Genomic DNA, 23428 nt, shown 5'->3' on the forward strand with positions numbered 1-23428 from the left:
ACCAATACCATGACACGACACCACAGCAGCAGCAGCAACACCAACAGCAACAGCAGCAGACGTCGCCGAGGCGAGGCAAAAGGCTCGAGCTCTGGAAACGAAACACATTTGGTTCGCCTTTCATTACGAATTTGTCATTCGTAAGCGAAGGTAATGCAATAAAATTTTTGCGCGCGCATTTCCACATTTTGGACTCTCGACTCTCGTGTGACATCGCTGACGAAAATGTTGTACCTCGTTGGTATATAAAGAGAGTGGTGGTGGAGTGTGGGTGGCTTAAAAAAATAACATTCGTATTGAGTGCGCGTTTGTGTATGTGTGTGTGTGTGTGTGTGAGTGAGTTTGTATAGGACTGTGTGCGCTCTCTCGCTCTCGCTCTTACTCGCTCTGGTGGCAATAGCAATATCGATGTGTCTTTGTGTATGGGCGGGCGTGTGTGTGAGTGAGTGACGATTCCCATTCGAATGCAATTCGTTTCCTTGATTTCTTCGAGTCTCGTCTCAGTCGTCGTCCGTCGTCGTCGTCGTCATCGTTGTCGCTGTCGTTGTCGCTGTCGTCGTCCTCTCGTATGCGAATCTCATAAGCTCAGTGACACGCCGTCGGCACGGTAACGAGTTTCGCTTTACGTTACGGTTACGCTTACGTATACATTTATACGTTACATCCTCTCTCTCTGTCTGTCGCACGCGTTCTGCACCGTGATCTGATTTGTGCAAAAGATGATGCGAATATTCAATTGAAAAATGCTTTCGAAACGCATCTAGAATTCAGTTGGATTGCGATTGCAATTGGAGAATGTTCAATTAAACTATTAAAAGCAACATACAAAAATTAATTCAAATTAATTAAATATAAACAACGTGCTCGTGTGTGCTACATGCAATCATCAATGCAAATCTAATTGTTCTAATCGTTAATAATTATCAAAAAAAAAAAAAATTAAATAAAAAAAGGTAAATTCATGCAACACAACCGAATGACTTGAATCGAAATTAAATACAAAAAAAACATACACAAATAATAAATTCCAATTGGAGCAAACAATTATTGCGGATAACTGAATTCCTCTGAATGTTTTCATTGTTTAACAACTTTAATGTAATTATTTTTTAGTTCTAAAAAAAACTGAAATTTAATTCCAATTAAGATTAAAATAAACAAAATAAAAATTTTGAATTTAAAATACTTTTTCAAATGAATTTTAGGTTGCAATAAAATTTAGCAGAATATAAAAATAAATATTTCTTCAACAAAAGTTAAATTTTGTAAATAGTACTACAAATAATAATATAGAATTCTTAATTCTAGTTATTGAAAAGCAGAAATTAGTATCAAATTTAAAATTAAGCTACAAAAGAAAATCGATTTATTAGTAAGCTAAATTTAGAATAGCTGCAAAAGAATTTCAAATTCTTAGAATTTCTCCAACTTTTATAGCAATCTTAAATGTGCGAAAGTTTTCAAGCAAATGCTACACGCTGAGGCTGAGAGTTCATTAAAGTTGTTTTTTTCTTGTAGTTTTGTAATTTGAATAAATCATTAAAAATGAATTAAGAGTTCATTAATTATATATAGCATGCGTTTATTCTTTTTTTATAGTGAAGTCGCAAACACGAAATTAACACGCGTAAATAATAATCAAAATCAAAATCACAATCAAAATCGAGAAAGAGAAAGAGAAACACAACTATTAAGAATAGAAAAAAACAAAAATTGAGTGTGTGTGGAACCAATGACGAAGCATGGATTCTGTCAATGCCAATAGCCAATCCGTAGCAAGTGAATACAGTGAAAAGCAACTCGAGTGCGAAACCAATGAACAACAGAAATCAATAAGCAACAACAACAACAATAATTCAACAGCAATCAATAACAATTACAGCAACTACAACAGCAACAACATTAGTGCACTGATCGGCAGCAGCAGCAACATGAATACAACAGCGATGCTAATGCATCATCAGCAACAACAGCAGGCAGCAGCAGCAGCAGCCGCCGCTGCAGCCGCCGCCGCACAGCAACAACAGCAACAGCAGCAGCAGCAACAACAGCAGCAGCAACAGCAGCAACAACAGCAACAGCAGCAACATCAGCAACAGAATGGCGGTCGCGACGGCAGCAACAGTTCACGTGGCGCCGGCGATGAGCGGTCCAACAACAACAACAGCAACAACAACAACAGCGGACGCAATGGACGCGGATCCAGTTGCTCCCCAGCGAGCAGTCCAACGCGACATGGCAGCGCTGTGAGTCCGGTGAGCTCGTTGAATCAATCGATGATGGCACAAATGGCACAACAGCAACAGCAGCAGCAACAGCAGCAACAACAGCAACAGCAGCAACATCATCAGCTCAGTCCGCCGCCGCATGTGACGGGTGCATTGCCCACAGGATTGGCACCAAGGATGCCACACGGTTTGCCGCCGCATTCCCTTGGGCTGCTCAACTCGCTGCAGATGATGCATCATGCATCGCCGCTGGAACTGATGGCTGCCGCACATCATCATGTGCCACCGCGATCGTATAACTCGCCGCCGCCGATCTCTACGTCGGATCCCAGTGCCAATGAGTGCAAGCTGGTCGAGTATCGGGGCCAAAAGGTGGCCGCCTTCATCATCAGCAATGAGACAATGTTGTGCCTGCCGCAGGCGTTTGAGTTGTTCCTCAAGCATTTGGTTGGCGGCCTCCACACGGTCTATACGAAGCTGAAGCGTTTGGATATTGTGCCGCTCGTTTGCAATGTGGAGCAGGTGCGCATATTGCGTGGCCTGGGCGCCATTCAGCCGGGTGTCAATCGCTGCAAGTTGCTCAGCTGCAAGGACTTTGATGTGCTCTACAGGGACTGCACCACTGCCAGGTATGATTACAAATCCTTTCAACTTTTCGCAGTTGCAATTTTCGAACTCATTTCCTGTGTTTCGCTTCATTGCGTGAGGGCCCCAATTGCATTCTCTCTCTGCTTCTCTGCGTCTCTACTCCATCCCTGCTGCGTCGCCATCCCTGGCGAGAACGCACTTGCAACGCTGTGCAAATAGTTTTGATATCGATATCGATTCACGTGCCTTGCGCAACTAATCAAAAAACTTTGCTCTCTGTTGACATTTAGCGGAAATACGCAATGCAAACGTAACTGCTGACTGATCCCCTCCTCCCTCCTCCCTCCACTTGCCACGCCCCCGTCCCAAAACGAACTAACAAGGGGCGCGCACATTTGTGTTGCGTAAATTTTAGTGAACGATTCTAACAATAGTTGGCCAACAGTTTTCTTTCAATATAAACTCGCGACGTGTGCGGTGCGCTGTCAAATCATTTCCGTTCCACTGTTGCAGTTGCCGCTGCAGTTGCAGTTCATGTTGCAGCAAATTGTTGCAGTAACTAGCTACAGCCATGGCCACGTATTTAGCACAACTCGTGAAATTCTATTTAGAAAACTCTGCAAAGAATTCAAATTACTATTCTTACATAGAAAAACTGCATTGTTTTATAATTATCATTCATTAAGAATTTATTATTCTTACACCAAGGTGAGCTTTATAACTGAGATCGTTATTATTATTACTTTTTTTTTTTTGAATTGCAAAACATTTCTGTAAATTAAATTAATACTTGTGCAGCTCAGAACATAGAATTAAGTTATAAATAAGCTTTTCAACAAGTTGAAGAAAGTCTTTGATGGCAACTTAATTTATTTATTTTATAATTTTTTGAACTTTATTCAAAATTATGTGAAAATCTTTTTAAAAATTATAGTTAGTAATATTATTTAGAAAGAAAGTTTATAATTCAATTTATATTTCTTTATTTAATAATTTCTTCGACTTTCAAAATTGTATGATTCTATTAATTTAGTTTATAATTTCTTAGACTTTATTCAACATTATGTGAAAACGGTTTAAAAATTATAATTTTAATGTTAGTAAATAATACAAAATATATAGGCAACTTCTTAAGGTATAGAAATTACATAAAAAGACTGAAATTCTTAATATTTGTTATATTTTTAATTGCAATACATTATATATAAAATGAAATCATAAACATAATATTTTGAACTCAGCTTTTATATTTAAGTTTTCATATGAATAAATTAAAAATTTGGTAGTAAATAAACTATTATATATTAAAAGAATTGTAGCTTAACATTTATAAAATTTGCCTAAATTAAAAAGCAGTTCCATAGAAGTACACAGGGCGGATGAGTGATTTAAATAACTTAAGCAAATGCGTGTATAATATTATTACTGAGTAATGAGAAAAGAAAATATTATTAAATACTAATTAGAGTACTTTATAAGAATAACGAGAAAAGAAATTTTACAAATTAACGCAAACAAAGAGAAAACGCTAATTTGATATTTGGCCACTTAAACAGGTGCATTCAAATAAAAAGAATTAGAAACATTAGAAAATTATATATTATATTATTATTATATACATATCAGACTTTAAAGTCTTAGAAAATTTTATCAAATAATTCGAAACATTATTTAATATGAAATATAATTATATACATATCAGACTTTAAAGTCTTCAAATATTAATGCACAAAGTTAGTAAATCATAGTCTAAAATATTTTGTGGGTTTTCATGTTAGTCGCCAAAGCTAATTGAGTTTGCTACAAAAATATTAGCCAGAGAAGGGCGAGAAGGAAGAAGGGGAGAAGGAACCACTGAATGAACCCGAGAGAAAAATGCAATGAAACCACATCTAGTTAATTATGGAAATAGTGCTCCAATGTGCGCACATGCGCTATTCTCAAGTTGCAAGTTCCAAACCCAAGACTCAAGACCCAAGAGGCAAAGTTGTTGTTGTCGCTGTTGTTGTTGTGCCGGCTTGGGCCAGAAGAGTGCGTCCAACCAATTGAAGAACAGTTAAAAATGCGGTTAAACCTATTATTAGCTGGGCAAAAGAGTTTTGTGCACAAAATTGAAGCATGTGGAGAGCGCGCCGACAGAGTCCGAAAAAAGCGAGAAAATGAAACGAAAAGCGAAAAGGGTTAAAGCCAAAAAATATACTTACATGCATATGTATGTATATGTGAATGTGAGCTTGGCAAAAAACCGCTAAAGGCAGTTGCCAGTTGGCAGTTTTATAGGCCTGTCCGGTCGTCTGCTGCGTTTTTGGGACCCGTAACGGGAACAAGGCCGGGCTCGGGTTCGGGCTTGGGTTCGGGGCCAAAGTTGCACCCCACTGCGTGTACTCTCTGGGATAATTACAATGTGTAGTCGTAGTTGTAGTTGTAGTTGTTGTTGTTGTTGCCTCTACTCAAAGGGTCGACGAAGGGGTAAAGGCGTTTGCATTTTCACACCCGCTTGCCCCGAATGCAACGTTGTTGTCGTCGTCGTCATCATCGTTGTGTTCACTCATAAATGAAACATTTTTCGTGTCCCCTGGTTTTTCTTCTTCTTCTTATTTTTTTGTTGTCGCAGTCGACGCTTACACACAACGTTTAACAATTGTTTTTTATACGTATATATGATACGATACTTCACTTGTCTCTTGTTCTTCTCTTTTTAATTGCAGATGCCTATCGATCAAGCCGCCAGAAAGGTAAACACACAAGTATAATAAAAAAAAAACAACTATGGCAATTTGTTGATATCCAAAATCGATCATCAATGTTACATTTTGTGTATGTGCACTTGAGAGTTTTTAGAGCGAAAACGAATTTGTTATTAAATTATTTACGGGGCCAAGCCCAACAACAACAACAAACGAACGGACTTTGCGGAAGTTTTTTAGGACCGTCAAATTAAAGCAAATAGAGCGTGTTAATGTATTAACGGATGTGTTAAAGGATAACTGCAAAATACTATATATAAAATATAATAAAATGGGTCAAGTCGAAGTATTATCAAGTCATCAAAATAACCATTTAACAAACATGATTTCGCGTCTTTCTTTTTTTTTGCGCCTTTTGTTTTTCACTCTAAAAAACACTCTTGAGCTCGTCCGTTTTTGTCACGTTACGTTTGCAATATAATTTTTTCTTTTTTTATTATTATATTTGTTTGCCATTTTTGTCTATAGGCTTCTTCAGATGACAACTTCAATTTTTCACATTTTTTTTTCTCTTTGCTTTTTTATTCTCCAACTCATTTAGTCATTCAATCAGTCAATCAGTCAGTTTGTCAGTTTGGTGCGTCCATCAGTTAGTTTGTCAGTTCGTTCAGTCAATTGATCTGGCAAATTGAATTTGATTTCAGTTGATTGTTGACTGCCTCTTTGACTAAAACGCCGTTTAGAGCTATGTGTCTGTGTGTGTGTGTGTGTGTGTGTGTGCCACATTGGCAACATTGTGGGGCACATTGCGGGGGCGCAGATTGTCGAATTGGATGCAAAGTGTTTGTGGCTATGAAAATTGGCCACACCTTTCTATTAAACTGGAGTAGTTCAAATCGAATTATGCCACAGCTATGCAATTAAACCCCCGCAAAACTCGACACCAACAAAAAAAATAGACACAAATTAATTTCAGTTCAATTCGATGATGCGAAGAATTGAGCAACTCGTGCTACTTGTCTTTCGGCTACGGACAAAAAAATCGGAATAGATTTTGTAATAATAAATGAAATAAAAATAAGAAATATACAACAGAGTAGAAATTAAATAGAAGAAAAGTTTGGTTGTAAAAAAAGTAATGAAAAGATTCGAAAGACAAGAAATTAAATAAAAAGCTATGGAAAGAAAAAAGATATTAAAATTCACAATTCAGTTCACTTAAAGAAACTCATTAAAAAATAATGAAAAGATAGTATTTATAGAAATAGATAGTTACAGAAAGAAACTGATTTATAAAAATAAAAAATTAAATAATATTCAAATTAGTAGAAATAGAAATAAAAAGATACAGAAAGAAAATAATTTATAAAAATTGATAATTAAGAACAGCTTAAAGAACTTATTACGAGTAGAAACTAATTTTTACAAATAAATAATGACAATATTAAGAAGAAAAATTTAAATATTTTTTAAAAATTAATTTTCAAAAGATTTGGAAATAGTAAGTTATAAAAAGAAACCATTTTATCTGATTAAATTATGAAAACATTAAAAAAAAGTAGAAATAGAAATAAAAGGTTAGAAAATTAATAAATTTTTAAAAATGAATAAAAAAAAGCTTGAAAAGAAAAAAATAAATACTTAATTCAAGTGCACTTAAAGAAAATAATATAAATAAATAATATTTTTAAAAATGATTAACTAAAAGATTTGAAATATAATGAAAAGATTAAAAGGGTATAAATAAGAAAGCTTCTGTTAAAAACGTTACAATAGCTGAAACTTGTTATGAAAAAGTAGTATTTATTATTTAGCCTTATTTTGTTAGCAATACTCTACTAATAATTCTTCAATGATTGAGCACTTTAATATTCATCGACTTCACACTTTTAGTGCACAAATCGAAAGACTTCTTCAATTAGAAATCATCACAGCTATTGCACATTTCGTGACACAATTATTTTTTTTATGGCCACAAGGCAAGGGTAGGCAAGCAATTTAAATAAGTCGATTTTCTAAATTAATAAATTGATTAATTTTGAAAATTTTTTTTTATTATTTTTTTGCTTTACCGTTTCGCGGTCTGTGAGGTGTGAGTTTTAGTTAGTTGAAGCAGTTGTTGCGATTTGCATTTTGCAAATGCGACTTAATTGAGTGTAACCAAATAACAAAAGCAACATTGTTGTATAGTACAAAAAAAATATAAATGAAGCAACAATAGATCAATTTATTTTTATAATAAATAATTATAGAGCCACCAAAAAAAAAACACAAACGAAAACTGAACTAAAGAAACATAAAGGAAAATGTTGTAGCTTGTAGCATTCTCTCAGCATCTCACTGAGCTGAGTTGAGTTGAGTTGCGTTGAGTTGAGCTCTCAGCAAAGTTGCAAGTGGGGCGAGTTAAGTGCAAGAAACGGAGACGGAGATGGAGACGTCGGTGGTGGCTGTGGTTGTAGCATGCTTGTAATTTAGTATGCGAACTAAATGAGTTATTAGCACGCCAATTGAAACCAGCAGCAAATGAGTTTCGAGTAGGAGTAAACTCACATGAGTTTTGCTGCAGTCCAAGTCAGAGATAAAGACATGGAAAATGGTTGCCCAACCCTGCAAAATGCCACCCGAAATCCCTAATTAGACTTGCAAGTTGTATTCTGTGTGTTCTCATTGACACAGCCCAGCAAAATTGGCAGTTGCGCTGAGAAAATAGATCTCAAGATATGTCCAAAATTGCAGCATTTCCAAAAAAATGCTTAAATGCTGTGTTAAATTATCTTGCGGCAAACTTCATAAGCAAGCTTTAAATGGCAATTAGAATCAGTTAAGTTCAGTTTAGCATAATTATGACTTTTCCGCATTGATCTGTTATATCCAAACTGTAAATTCGATTCTCTTTGCATTCTATGCTTTCTTTTGAAAAAAACTTACGAGTATTTGCCATTTCAATGATATGTTGATAACTGGCAATTGCCAGTTGAACAACTCGAAACTTTTAGCGTGCGGATCTTCGGGGCGTATTCATCATAGTATGTTAGTAGTCAGGTTCTCTCTCGCTGAGCTCAAGTCCACAATTAGCATTGAAGTATGTTGAATATATCTTCAGCCCCTTCCTCTACGCCTCCGTCTCCGTCTCATCATACCTGAAGGCATGAGCTATGTTATGTATGTCATGTCATTTGTGAATTTGCATGTCCATTTACAATGAATCGCAAATGTTGGCCAATGCATTTGGTATCGACTCGTCTCAGCTCTGTGAACTATCTGAGGAAATTCGAGACGTCGGCTTCTGGCTTCTTCTGGGAAATATGCAAGCTGGCCTGGGTTCAAAGGCAAAGCAGTTAGCGATAATAGACAAATGGCATGCAATCGTGTTGGAAAATAAATGCGAACAAAATCTGTTTGCAGTAGATTCAATTAAGGCTTTGCATTGCATAATTCAAATGCAAAAAATTCAAATATATGAAAATTTCACTGCCAGTTAATTGCCGTTGCATTGATTTAACTGCAATCAAATTGGCTCAACTCTAAGGTGGCAACGTGGCCATAAATTTAATTGATTTTCCCAATTCGAAAGTGACTCTGAGGGAGGGCCAAAGAGTGTCTTTGGAGTTGTGCGATTCAAATCCGTGTTCCCTTTCGCTGGGAAAGCGCTGACAAATGTTGGCAACGCCCCACAATTTGATGCAATTCCAATTGCCAATTGCCAATTGCCAACTACGCAGCTACGATTTTTGATTTATGCAACTAACTGGATTTCATATTTATTTTTTCTTCTATATTTTCGTGGTTAGCCTAGGGGACTCGGACAGTGCCACATTCGTTGGCTAATTAACAGCTCGACTAACCCTTGATTATTGATACTACGAGTTGCAATCAGAAACAAACTCACAGCTGCAAACTGGTTCACAGCTCTGAGATGCAGTCGATATTTCTCTTGCTGTTGCTGTTGCATGTGGCAAGTAGCAGCCAACATTGAACCGGTTTGCAGAATGCCAAAGCCTGTGCATTTTTCTTGTTGTTTTTGTTGTTTTACTTTTTGTTTACTGTTTGCCGTTTGTTGTTTGCTTCAGACTAAACGTTTGTTTTTACAAACATGTCAGCTCTGTGTTGTGTCCGTCAATGCACTTAAAATGCACCAAATCTGTTCGTTGTAGTCAAGTGCGGCAGCAAAGTGAATCGACTTGGTACATACCCTTTAAAAGAGGATTGTTTAGTGAAGATATTCTTTATAAACTGTCTTCACTTTATTCATCACTTCACTTAAGAATCACCTTTATAGATTTGAATTAAAATTAGAAAGTTAAAAGGATAGCCAAGAAAATGTAAATTTAAAGTATTTACTTTATACATTAAATTTAAACTATTTAAATATTTTAGTTTCTTAAATAATAAATGCAATAGAGCAAGTATTTAAATTTATTAATAAGAAGTAAAAAAGTTAAAGTTGAGTGTGCTCGACTATGAGATACCCATTTTGAATAAAAGCAAATCAGATCGGTATAATTCCTGAAACTTAAATACTGCAAATTACTCAAATATACCAAATTTTCGGGATATATATTTTATTTCTATAGTACTATATTCAAAATATACCATAGAGTAAAAAATATACCAGAATCGCAACCAAAGACGCTAAGACCTTACTTCAGTAGGCATTTTTCCCCATACAAAAGTATTTCTTAAATAACTTTTACAATTTTTATCTGATTGCAACTAAATTTTCAGGAAACATAAAGACTTTAGTTATTATTGAATGTACCAAAAATTTCTATGGGTGTATGCGAGTATAAAAATTAAATATGAAAATAGCAGCAATTCAAATATTTTCCAAAGTTAGTCAAGTAACTTATGAACATTCCCTCACGGCATGCATTGCTGCAACATTTTTGTAGACACTTACATCAGAAATACCTCGAGATAACAATGCAGTTAGATTGCTGCCACACTTTGGTGTATATTTATCTGATTGCAATGCTGAAATTTGATTTCTTTTGCTATTTCGAGCAATAAATCATCTTTGAGGAAGTGCGCATAATGTTATTATAATACACTGCAATATGTAATCAATTTTGAGTAAATTCCTTGGCCTAATTTAAGTGCAAATTATGCAATCTTATCCAGAATCTGTTGTAGTACAGATGTACTGCAGAGATATTCTAGGGAAAGCTGATTTCTGGGCAAAATCAAACATGGCATTCTAGCAACATCATCTTGACAGCGAACTTTTCCAATGAAAGTGGCCACAAGGCAGTTGGCTTATCGGTTGGCCCTGTTAACAACAACAACAAGAAGAGTGTTGTGTGTTGTGTTGCAGGCAGTTTTCATCATAAATTCATTAACTTGACTGACACACAAAGTGAGGGAGAAGCATGTTTTGCACGTCATAGATACGTTTGTAGTTACGCTAGGTCCCAAAAAAAACACTTTCGCTGAATAAAAGTTGAAACAACAACAACACCAAAATAGTAGAAAAAAAAATAGATAGTAAAACACTTTTGCTTTTGTTTTTCCTTTTGGCCATGATTCATCATTGAATTGGCTTGCCTTGGGGGCTGCTGCTCTTGTTGCTGTTCTCTTTACATGACCCGTGGGCCAAGTACACAGAACAGAATGGCTTTTGTGTTGTCATTAAAGCAAGCTGCACAATTAAATCTCAACTGGGCTTTTACATGCAAATATTTATTGTTGAAATAACTGCAAATATTTGCAATTACTGCCTACTACAGAGAGCGACAGAGATAGCGATAGAGCCCACGCACAATTATAAATTATTCAATCTGTGTCCACATAAATGCGACTACCTGTGTTAACTGTGTTTATTTGCCCCGCTGTTTATTCAGAGCAAACAGTAAGAATATTTCTTTCGCTTTTTTCCCTTAATTTGTTTAATTTTTTTAATTGTCTGCCCTGGCGCCTACACAAAAGTTTCGAAATAGTTGGGCAGAAGTTCTGTTCTCGTGAGGCGCACACTTTCTTTCAATGCATATTTATTGAACATATCTTTAAGATACCATTGGGTGACTTTAAGTCTCGTGTCACGTGCCCATCGCTAATTGCGACAGCAAAAAATTGATCATAGTTGTTTCTATTTGCATTCTGCCAACTTTTATTAACAACAAATTTGTAATTCTAATTGCTTAGTTGAAATAGTACATTACATAGTTAAATCAATTTTGTCGCGTGTCGTGTCACGCTCTCATCGCTAGATGCGACATCAAATAAATTATCGTTGCTGCCTCTATTTGCATTCTGCTTTAGTTTCCCGAGTATTTGCGCCGCACTGTTTGTTGTATCTTTTGTATTTGTATCTTTATCTGCATCTCTCTTGTTTGCCATAGCTGCCTGCTGTGCAAACTTACTTTATGTCTTTGCCCAACTAACTACTTCTACTACACATTCAGTATTTGTTAAAGACTTTGGAAAAATATTTGAAAATCAAATACAACCATAATTTACTGGAAAAATTGTTAGTTGGCTTTTGCTTTTTTCTAATTATTATTATATTTTTATTATTTTTGTTGTTTAGATTTTTTTTTATGACAGATACTTAAAATGGTAGCAGATTTTATGGTTAAATCAACGGGATATCTGTGGGTTTAATGAGTAAATTAACTTACGGACAGGTTCAAGTTTACATAAATTAACATTACGGAAGAGTAGAATACGAGTAGTTATAATAGTAATATTTTTTCAGACTATGAATTAATAAGGGAAAAAGCTTAAAGAGAATGTACATAAATGCTTAAAGTACATTTTTTAACTTGTCAATTATTAATAGAACAATATTCGAAGGAAAGAAGAAAGAAAATACTTTTTTTTAAGTAATCTATGCTGAAATGTATAAAATTTTATTAAACGCTCTGAAAACATTTCTCAAGTGCCTTAAACAATATTTTGAATTGCCAAGAGACTTCAAAATGTTCAACAATGCAGCACAATACAGCCAAACTCCATAATACTAATAATAATATGTACTGTTAATAATCATAATAATAATATAAAATATACTTATGTATTCACCTGGTCCACCTGATCCTTTGGTGTTTGCTCATTGTGCTTCAGCATCTTTATACTGATACCAAGCCAATTGTCATTGCTTTCAACCCAACAGTAACTCTCTGCAATTCCGCAGTTCCAGACCGGGTCGACCGCCCAAACGTGGCCCCGTTGGCCTCTCACTGCCGCCCACGCATCTCACCCAGCATCCGCAGCTGAAGAAGCATCGCCTGGACAACGGTGACTATGCCTATGAGAATGGTCACATTAGTGGTAAGTACACTAAGGAACACATTCGATTTTACTTCTTTTTTTCATTCTTTTTGGGGTAAGCAATTTCTTTGCGGCCGTCGGCCATGATCAAAACCACGATCACAATCGAAATCGAAAAAAAAAACGCAATTGTAATGGTAATGAAACCATTGAGAGAATTCCGCAATCGCAACCTAAAAACTTGCTCTTGGGCGTCTTTGGAATCCGTTTTATTATCGTTCACAACTCGTGCGGCCAATTGAAAAACGGAATAAAAATTTTTGTGATTTGTTGATGCCTTGATTATAAGTTGAGGCGAACGGATACACACACACACACACATACACACACAGAGATATGCACAATGCTCAATTGTTGCCAGTTGGCAGTTGCCAGTTGCTCTGAACGTTGCACGTTCCCAAACGCTGCCATGTTTTTCCCTGTTCCCAGCCCAGTTAAATGCCCATTTGTCCAAGACCGAAGAGTTGAAGGCAAAGCGAAAACGAAGCGAAAACGCTTTCGAGTCGCAGCCATGTGATTTGTGATTTGTACAGTAAATCGCATTTAAGAGTTACAAACGAACAGCGGAGTTATGACTGCGGCTGCTTGCTTCGACTGTTGCTGCATGATTTCTTTCGCCTCCATCTGTATCTGTATCTCTGGCATTGTAATTATCATAAGTACTTTTCAGATACCCTCTCTGTATACAGCGTGTATCTGTCTTTTTTTCGGCTGTGTACTTGCACATCAGAGCAGCAGCAGACACAATAAAGTAACGCTCAATTGATTGATTTTTACATATTGTACATAGCATTGTTGCGCTATGATTTCCTGAAGCCCTCAACTGACAACCACAGCCACGCCCCTTTCTATTAATGTTGCGCGCAGCAACAATATTAACGCGGCGTATTTAAAATCATTCCAACACTCGACGCGACTTCTTAAGAACGATCAACGAATGAGCCGCCGGCGCCTCTCTTTTTTACTGATTTGCCAAGTCATCTGAGTCTGAGTTCTGAGTGAAATATGGGGCGTTGATTTTTGAGTGATATTGCAGTATTGCTGCATAAAGCAGATGCAACTGCAACTGCAACTTCAACGTTGCGTTAATTGCATTTCGAATGCAACAAGTTAGCATTTTAAAAGCGCCTTTAAAGCATTGTCTTTTTAACTAATTATGCAATGCTATCCATTTAATGGTACACAAATTGCCTACCAGACAAATGTATATATGTATGTTATATACATATATGTATGTATCGCATTTGAGAAAATATTATATGTGCGTGGCTGTGTAAACACAAGGTTGCCATAAATATAGGTGCACTAACATACAATTGTATCGATAGCATATGCGTGTGTTTTCCTTGCTCTCTCTGTGTTTCGTGCTGTTATTTTAGTTGTTGTGTTTAGTCTGGGCGTGCAGACACACACACACACACTACACACATATATTAATTTGTTGTATATGATGGAATGGATGGCATCAAGCCATATCAGCAAAATGTACAATAAAATTGACTGCTCATTTCACGATTGCGATATTAACATGTTTTGTATACAAATCAGAGTGCAAATTTTATTATTATTATTTTATTCGCCATTGTTGTTTTCTGCATTCCTTTTGTTCATCATATTTTGCCAGTTAGGGAATTGTTAAAAAATTTAATCAGCCTATTAAATTAATCAAAATAAAACGAGATTTAATGTGCCTAGTTGTTTAAACTTATAAAATTGAAAACAATATTAAATGAAGTATAACAATTATTTTACATTATAAAATTTTCTATTACATTATACATTATTACATTATTCAATTTATTTAAAAAAAATTGTGATAGGAAACTTTATTTCATTATAGATTTTTATTATATTAATAATGTTATAATTATTGAATTTTGTTTGTGATTTATTTTGTATAATTTTCGCTAGAATATTAATTTTTTTAAATTGCACATATTATAATTTTTATTACCATTTTTTGAACAGTATTAATTATAATATTATTTTGATTTGCGACTAAAAGAAAAACCAAATTTAATGGGCTTAGCTTAAACTGATTCGGATAAAATAAATAAATAAATTTAATAAAATGTATAATGAATTAAATAAATTGTATAATGTTATAAATGTTATATTAAATTTAATATTATTTCCATTATTACAATCAACAAGAACCTTTTTTTGATTATATAAAACTAACAAAAAGGAATATGCAAAAAATCGGTTATTTAGTTTTTCTTCTGTCGCACTGCTATTTCAAAGTTCACAGCTGTATATATGTATTTTTATTGAATTTTTTTTCAATGCCTTTGCGTTAGAGAATTTTTAGTGCAGATTTTTTCAACTAAATTTATTTATATACAATACTATATATACAGCCAATTTCTGCAGGTTTAAAATGTAAAGATTATTGATTTTTTTCATATTTTATATTTTTGTGTGGCATATCTGACAATATTAATTCAATTATTCATGAATTTTATATTTTGTTTGCCTTTAAATTCTATGTATAATATATAATTGTTAATATAATTTCCGTTCACTTGATGATCTTCAAGTTTTAAGCCTAGTAAAATATTCCAAATTATATACTATATTATATTATATTATTATTATTATTATATTTTTATTATATTGAAAATTATTATCACTCAATTAAATTCAATAATATTTAATCAGAATCAATTTCGCCAAATTCAAATTCAAACTGAAGCAGCGTACAATTTTGTTGTTGCAGATATGAATCGGCTGGAGAAGTCGCCGCTGCTGGCCAACGGCTACAATCCGCCGCCGATCAACCACATGGCCTTCATGCAGATGAATGCCCATCATCCGGGTGCCGCTGCCTTGATGTCTCCCGGAATGCCCCCGCACGGACTTCATGCGCGTCCCGAGAGCCAAATGCTGAAGGCAGCTGCCCAAAATGCTGGCATGTCGGCGGCCAATATGGATGCATTGGCCAGATCGGGCATCTGGGAGAATTGCCGAGCGGCCTACGAGGACATTGTGAAGCACTTGGAACGCTTGCGTGAAGAGCGCACCGATGAACGTCAGCAGGCGATTTGTGCTGGGGGCGGCGGAGAGCGAGGTGGAAGTGTGATCAGTGAACGTGATTCGAAACCGCGAGATCTCAGCTCGCATAATTGTAAGAGAGAAGAGAGAGTGGATGATGTATAGCAAGTGCTGATGAGGAGATCTTCTTCTTCTTCTTTAATGTATTGAACAGGTTCACCCACGCGCCAGAGTCCAGTGCTGAATCTGAGCAAATCCGGCGGCAATACGGATCATGGCGGCAGCAATTGCGATGCCGGCAGCGAGCGTAGCGATTGCTTGTCGGCAGCTGGTTCGCCACGTCATCCACGTAGCTTGGATGAGCGCAGTCGCAGCGTTGGCGGCGGTCCCATCATTGGCGTCGAGGACGATGAGGAGGAGGAGAACTTGAGCGATGAGAACCAATCTGAAGTCGATGAACGCTGCCTGGCCAAAGACGATGATGGTGAGTAAACTTTGCATAAGCAGATAACCCACATGACTGACTGACTGTTGTTGTTGTTATTATTTGTCTCCCTCTCTCTCTCTTTCTCTGTCAGACTTGAGTGACACGGAGCGTGATAATCTCTCCACGGGTTCGGCGGCCGCTGCCGCTGCTGCTGCCGCTGCCGCTGCCCATTTGCATCAACATGCGGCGGTGGCATCGCATCATCATCATCACCATCATCATCCGGCGCAAGCCCATCATCTGGCTGGCGTTGGTGCCCAGCATGGTTCACCCACAGCCGAGGCTGCTGCGGCCGCTGCACTGCATCATCAGCGTGCCCTCAACTATTCCCAGCTCGCCGCTGCCGCTGCTGTGGCCAATGGCGCCGTTGCCGGCACTGTCGCCGCCAATGGTCCGCCTTCGGCTGGTGGCGGTGGCGCCTTGACGCCCAATGAGGCGCTGCTGGCGGCCAACGATGCCACAGCTGCAGCTGCTCTCGCTGGCGGCTTGGCTCTTGGTCCGCTGGGCATCGATGCGCATGCCGCAGTGCCAGCCAGCTCGACGGAAACGCTGCTCCGCAACATTCAGAGCTTGCTGAAGGTGGCAGCGGATAATGCCAGGCAACAGGAGCGACAAATCAGCTACGAGAAAGGTGAGTGCTTCAAAATTTATAAGTATTTAAGAGTGCTTCAAGTTAAGTGAAAGAAAACACTTCCAAAAGTACACAGAAACAATAAAAGATAAATGAAAGAAATGGAGATAGAAATGATTTAAAAAGTGACTTCATTAATACGTATAGTGTGGAATATAAATTAGATCAGAATAATATAAAAATAACTTTTTTTGTGTCCAATTAGACTGCCTAATTAAGTTAAAGAGTAATCAGATTATATTCTTTTTGTTTACCTTAATCAATGCATAATTAATAGATTAATTAAAAAGAGTGAAAATTAATTTTGTGATATATTTTATATTAATTGTATTTGTTAAAAATGAAATTTGGTATTTCATCTTCAATTCAATTTCAATTAAATTCATTCAATCCATCTTTACAATCCATGGACATGATGTGACTCGTTTATTTTTATTTTAAATATAAAATAAATGATATATTTTAAGTTTCACAGGATTTTTAGATGAAAGCTATGGCAATTAATTTCCAATCTAGAGTAAAAATAATATAAGCAATGCTTCAAAAACTTGCCTCTTGTTTTTTGAACTTATTTCTATCACGTACTCCACTTATTATACCCGCTACCCCTAGGGTAGAAGGCTATTATAACTATATCAATATACCAAATATAGCCTTTGGTATATTTTTAGTTCGTTTGCGGTACCGCTTAGGATAGCAAGTATCTCATTATCGAGCACACTCAACTGTAGCTTTCCTACTTGACTCACTGTGTACTAATATTTCCTTTGCTCTTCTCTCTTGTTTGGTGCATTCCACAGCTGAGCTCAAGATGGATGTGCTGCGTGAACGCGAGGTCAAGGATTCACTGGAGCGACAGCTTGTCGACGAACGTAAATTGCGTGGTAAGTTTAGCAAAAATAATTAAATAAATGTTGAATCCTCAAAGTGGAAATTAGAAACAAAGCTGATGCAAAAGAATCATTTGCATTTGACAAGCCAATGTATTGACAGTGTCCAGAGTTCTCTCTCTCTCCCTCTCCCTCTCGCTCCCTTTCTCTGTCTCTCTCTCTATGAGTGCCTATGCCGATTCCAATCATGCGCGCTTAATGCAAGATGACTCAAATGACAATGACACCTGATATGTCCGTGGCACAGACGGAGCCACAGAGAACTCTTCAACTCCTTCCATGTCTCCCCCCCTCTCCACCCCTCTGCGTGTCTCTTGTGGCGCTCTGGTGGTCGTCGCCAGGCTAAAAAGGGTTTTAATGCCAAGGCTGCCGTTTCTCTCGGACCTTGTTCGCGGGACCTTTTCAACAGAAATCACAATTCAAATGAATTTAATATCATTTCATTATTTAGTTACACTTGAACGATTGGCAAAAAGTAGCAAATGTCTCTCGAACCCAACATTATTATGTTATGTTGTTGTGTCTCTTTTGGCCATCAGCAAATGGACTGTTGTCGTCGTCGTCGTCGCTTGGGGAGCTGTGGAATTTGAGAGTTGCTTTTGGTTACACAAGGCAAAAGTTTCATTTAGCACACACAGAGAAAAATCTTTTAATTGGTTGTTGTTATGCTTATGACTTGAGTCTCTAAAAGGGTTGTCAGCACTCCGTCCCGGCTTCCCCCTCCTACCCAAAAATCGTTGCTCTCTTAGGGGTGGGTTATGACCAAAATAAAAGATCTTATACAAGTTTATGTTGAAATTGAAAACCATTTAGCCAATTACTACTATGAAAGACATTAAATAATGTATGAAGGCTGAAACCGGTTTGCATGCGCATTGAGCATGAATTAATATTAATCCCCCCGCTCTCAGAGAAGGCCCCTTTGCTCTATATATATAAATTATGTATTATATAGTATTATAAATGTATAGTTTTCGCTAAATGTATGTTAAAAGCAGCAGCAACAGCAGCAGCAAAAAAAATATGCAAATAAATAATTGATACAATACAAAGTATCGCAGCAGATAGTCGCAACTATTTTGCACTCTTTATATAGCATGTGATAATGCCATTTGACAGACACTCTTGTTTTTTTTGCTGCCTTACATTCGATCAGTCTATAATTAAGGGGCATACGCATAAAGTCTGCTCAATTTTAAAGACAGCACTTGAGTCCAGTTTCTCCCCATAGAACGCATTGAGTTTGAGTACATACATTCATATTCACATTCATATTCGCACATTCACATTGGCAGCGGCCGTGCATAAATCAATGGAAATGTCGGAACTTTTGTGGACTTTTGCCGGGGCCCGTCCCAGTTTTTATTTTGTTGTGCTGCGAGTTGAGTTGAATTGAGTTGGGGTTGGAGCTGAGTAAATTGCATGAAATGCTATGCAAAAGCCACACAGACATCTAATTGCAACTAATAATAAAGCGAGCCGGATAAACATCAAGAGGTTGTACTCCCAACTCTCGCGTATTCGTATTCCCAATGTAACTATTGCATTTATATAGAATGAGCATGATAGCATGCCATAAGAGCAACAAAAAAATAAAATTGGCCATTTGCAACGGGAGCGTGGGTGCAATGGAGTTGATAGATAGAACATTGCATTCCCAATCCCGATGAGTGAGTGAAATTCAATCTGCCATTTGCCAGAGTCATAAATTTGCTCCACCCTCAAAACGGCTGTCACCACGCTCGACTGCTTCGATCAGCGATCAGCGATCAACGATCAACGCTCAACGCTTAGAGATCGAACTCGAATTGCGTTGCCTATGACTCTGTGAATGTGCCTTTCAGTCAGGATCAACAAAGCATAATTGCGCCCACACACAAACACAGCAACAACACACAATTACATCTGCAGATACACATACTGACAGATACACGTACTCTGAGATACTTTTATGCGGATGCGCAGTTGAATTGGCACAGCGAACAAATATCAATCGATTCGTTTGCCATTCTCTTCAGCTCTTTCACTATCCATCTTTAATTTGGGTGTGCTATATAATCATGGAAAATTTCATATTTTGATGCAGCAAATCGCTGAGCGACTTTTAAGTGAATGTAAAAGAATTACAGTATTTAGGATGGTTTACTTTCTATTCACAGGTGTGGATATAAAGTTTAATTAAAAAAAATAACAACAGGAATTGAAATGAAAAATAATTTTTTATGAAGTGATTCGATTAAAAATGATTTTATAGAGAATTTGTTAAGCAAAAATATTTAATTAAAAATATAAAAACTGGTTTTGAAATGAAAAATTAAATTTATTGAATTTTAAAATAATGTCATAGAGAAAATTTTAATTTAAAAAATAAAAACAAGAATTGAAATGAACAAAATATAAGTTTCATGAATTTTAAAATGATTTATTAGAGAATTTGTCAAGCAAAAAAATGCTTTAATAAATAAGATATCTGAAAAAGAAGTGTGGAAATGTCTTCTACATTTTCTCTAAAATCAATTCAAAATTCAAATATTCTGTACTCTAAACACTTGTGATAAATATTACACAAAATATATTGTATTTATTCAATATTCGTACTTTACACTTTAAATTTTTTTCCCCTGAGAAATTCATGTGCAAAATAATTGAAAATATCTTATTAAAATTTTATAAATATGATTATTATTTTGTATAGTATATTTTGTATTGTATGAATACAAAGAACAGACAGAACAAATGTTGACTCTAGACCAATTATAATCACATAACTGTCGACATAACATTACTCGATTGCAAACTTAACGGTTTTTCTTGCCTCTGTTTTTGTTGTCCTTTTGCAGTGCTTTATCAGAAACGCTTTAGACGCGAGCGCAAGATACGCGTCCGGTATCAACAGCAGTTGACTGGCAGCGCAGGAACTCAAGGAGGTGGCGCAGGAGCTGGAGGCGGAGGTGGCAGCAAGGGAAATCCAAATGCGAGTGACAGCAATGTCACCTGCAGCGACGCTGAGCTTTGCGCCGGCAACGCAGCGGATGCCAAATGCAGCAGCGGCAACGGCGATGCCAATGAGGCGCTTAAAGGTGAGTGACAAGGCAAAAAGCCAAAAGCGAATAAAAGGCAAAAGCAACAGACAGACAGATAACCGAAGCAAGCAGAGCAATAGTCGAAGTAAAAAGCGAGCCAAACGCATGTCTAACAACTGCCCCTCTCCACCCCCCGTTTCACCTGTCCAACGCTTTGATAACCAACACAGCGCCCTCTCTTTTACCTTTAATCCATTAAACAAAAAAAACAAAACACAGATACCGACGGCGGCAGTCATGGCGGCAGCGACAAGTCCGAGAAGTCTCTTGGCGCCTCCTGTGATGTGAGCGGCCATACGGTTAATTCGGCCACACGCTCCGATTCTCCCACCCACTTCAAGCGCGAGCCGCATTCCGATCACGAAGGCTCCATGGAGCATCAACAGCGCCCCATCACGGCCCCAGATAATCAGCCCCGCTGCTCCAGTCGTGATCGCGAGGATCAACCGCCCAGTGCTGGCTCCGTCGCTGCGGCAGCCGCTGCTGCTGCCGCTGCCGCTGATGGCAGTTTGGCTGCTGCTGCGGCTGCTGCAGCTGCTGCCGCTGCGAGCAATGGAAAGGCACCTTGGAGCTATCCAGGCATCGATCTGATGGCCACTGGCGCCTTCTGGCAAAATTATTCGGGTAAGTTGAGCGCTCGAAATCTGCATAAACTAGATGAGAGTTGAGAGATAGCAAAAGTTAGTGCTGACTTGGCAATTGTTTGGTGGAGAATTGGAGAGTAGAGAATTCAGTAGTCTCGTTTAGATTAGTTCACAAAATGAAAAATATCTAAAGTGTTCAACTATGCAAACTTTGTGACCAATTATTTTATACTTAAACTAACGCTTAAGATCTGCATAAACTCAATGAGAGTTGAGAGATAGTAAAAGTTAGTTCATTTTTTAGAGTGGTGACTTGTCAATTATTTAGTAGAGAATTCAGCAGTCTCGTTTATGTTAGATTAGTTCACCAAATGAAAAATATCTAAAGTCTTAAACTAAACTAGATGAGAGTTGTGAGATAACAAAAGTTAGTTGATTTTTAGAGTGCTGACTTGGCAATTATTTAGTGGAGAATTGGAGAGTAGAGAATTCAGTAGAGTAGAGTAGAGAATTCAGTAGTCTCTTTTAGATCAGTTCACCAAATGAAAAATATGTTAAACATTAAACTATGTAATCTTTGTGACCAATTATTTTATACTTCAAATAATATGAAACTAATTTTATGATTATTAACATCTATTTTGTTTAAAGTCTGATTTGCAGACAATAATATTGTCTAAAGTCTATTGTCTAAAGTATATGAATTATCGATTGGTGGAAAAAACAAACCAATAATAGTGTTAATAGAGTTAAACTATATAAACTTTTCTCCATCTTATTTGTACTAAGCAACATTATGGTTGTATAAATTTATAAATAATTCTATATTATTAAATATCAAAGGGCTACTAAAAAGAATACAGTCTGAAGTGTTAGCTCTATAAACTTTGCAATTAAACTGATTTCAAATTAATATTTTTATTATACAAAATGATGCATAATTTTTTTTTTTTGAAATAATACTAGGGTATTAAATGTATATAGTATATTTATTATTAGTTGTTGCGCAGCTAGTTTTCAAATGCTCAAATCGAGACTGAGCAAGTTTTTCTGTTATTGGGGTTTCTTTCTGTAAATTTCACTTAACTAACTCTCAATTTTTTTTATATTTTCCCCCTCTTCTACTTAAAGAATCCCTAGCCCAGGAGCTGGAGATGGAACGCAAGACACGAGCTGCCAACGCTGAGCGCGATGTGAAGAGTCCGCTGTCGGAGAGACCAACGGCTTATTACAAGAATTCGGTGCTCTTTGGCAGTGCTAATTAAACTGCATACTGGAACAGAGCTGTTAGCTGGACAAAAAAGGTGACATGGATATTTGATCTCAAAGTGCAATCCAAGCAAGCGCAAGAAATGGCAAGTGAATGATTGAAAAAAAAAAACAGTGGCAGGTGGAAAGTGGAATCGGGAAGCGGGAGAAACGAGAAACGCGGCCAGAACCAAAATGCAGAATCCCAGGCATTATTAGAGCAAACTTTTGTACATATATTTACTTATATATATACTATATACATATATATTTAATATGAGATGAGTGTAGAAGAATATTTAGTATGTGGATTCGATTCGTCTGCAGATCGTTGCAAACGATCGCGACGGCGATCAGTTTGAAGTTGAGGATAATATAGGCAAAAATGAATGAGTAAAAAGCACTTCCAAAAAGTTAAAAAAAAAATAAAATAAATAAATATGAGTGCTTAAATGAGTGCTCGTAGTTGTACGTTACGTACATTCATGAATAGTTTCCAGTATTTTATATTTTGTACATAGGCATACAAAGACTTTTAATAAAAAACAAACAAAAAAAAAAAGAAAAGAAGATAACTCAATACTGGGCAGAAGAAAGAGTCTTCATGGGCTACTACAATAAAAAAAAAGAAATAACAAAAATAGTTGGCATACATAGCATTTAACATCCAAGCGTCAAAATTTAGCATCGTTTCAAATAGTTAGCTTAGTTTTTTAATTTAAAACATATGCACAAACAC

At 36.7% G+C, this 23428-nt stretch overlaps 1 protein-coding gene across 12 annotated transcripts; it reads left to right on the forward strand.

The window, feature by feature from the left end:
* The first annotated feature begins 1599 nt into the window (after positions 1–1599).
* On the forward strand, positions 1600–23175 carry LOC133841393 (uncharacterized). 12 transcript variants are annotated; one of them, XM_062273827.1, is made up of 10 exons: positions 1600–2857; positions 5525–5551; positions 12615–12772; positions 15471–15899; positions 15981–16250; positions 16345–16884; positions 17685–17768; positions 20615–20854; positions 21077–21481; positions 22573–23175. In XM_062273827.1, exons 1-10 carry the CDS (start codon positions 1743–1745, stop codon positions 22704–22706), a joined length of 3402 nt encoding a protein of 1133 aa, XP_062129811.1. In that variant the 5' UTR covers positions 1600–1742; the 3' UTR covers positions 22707–23175. The 12 variants fall into 12 exon arrangements, with proteins under 12 accessions (XP_062129811.1, XP_062129818.1, XP_062129826.1 ...); XM_062273834.1 differs by having other exon boundaries at positions 15492–15899; XM_062273842.1 differs by having other exon boundaries at positions 12636–12772.
* Positions 23176–23428: the final 253 nt, after the last annotated feature.

Source organism: Drosophila sulfurigaster, chromosome 2L (genome assembly GCF_023558435.1).
Source record: "Drosophila sulfurigaster albostrigata strain 15112-1811.04 chromosome 2L, ASM2355843v2, whole genome shotgun sequence".
NCBI lineage: Eukaryota > Metazoa > Arthropoda > Insecta > Diptera > Drosophilidae > Drosophila > Drosophila sulfurigaster.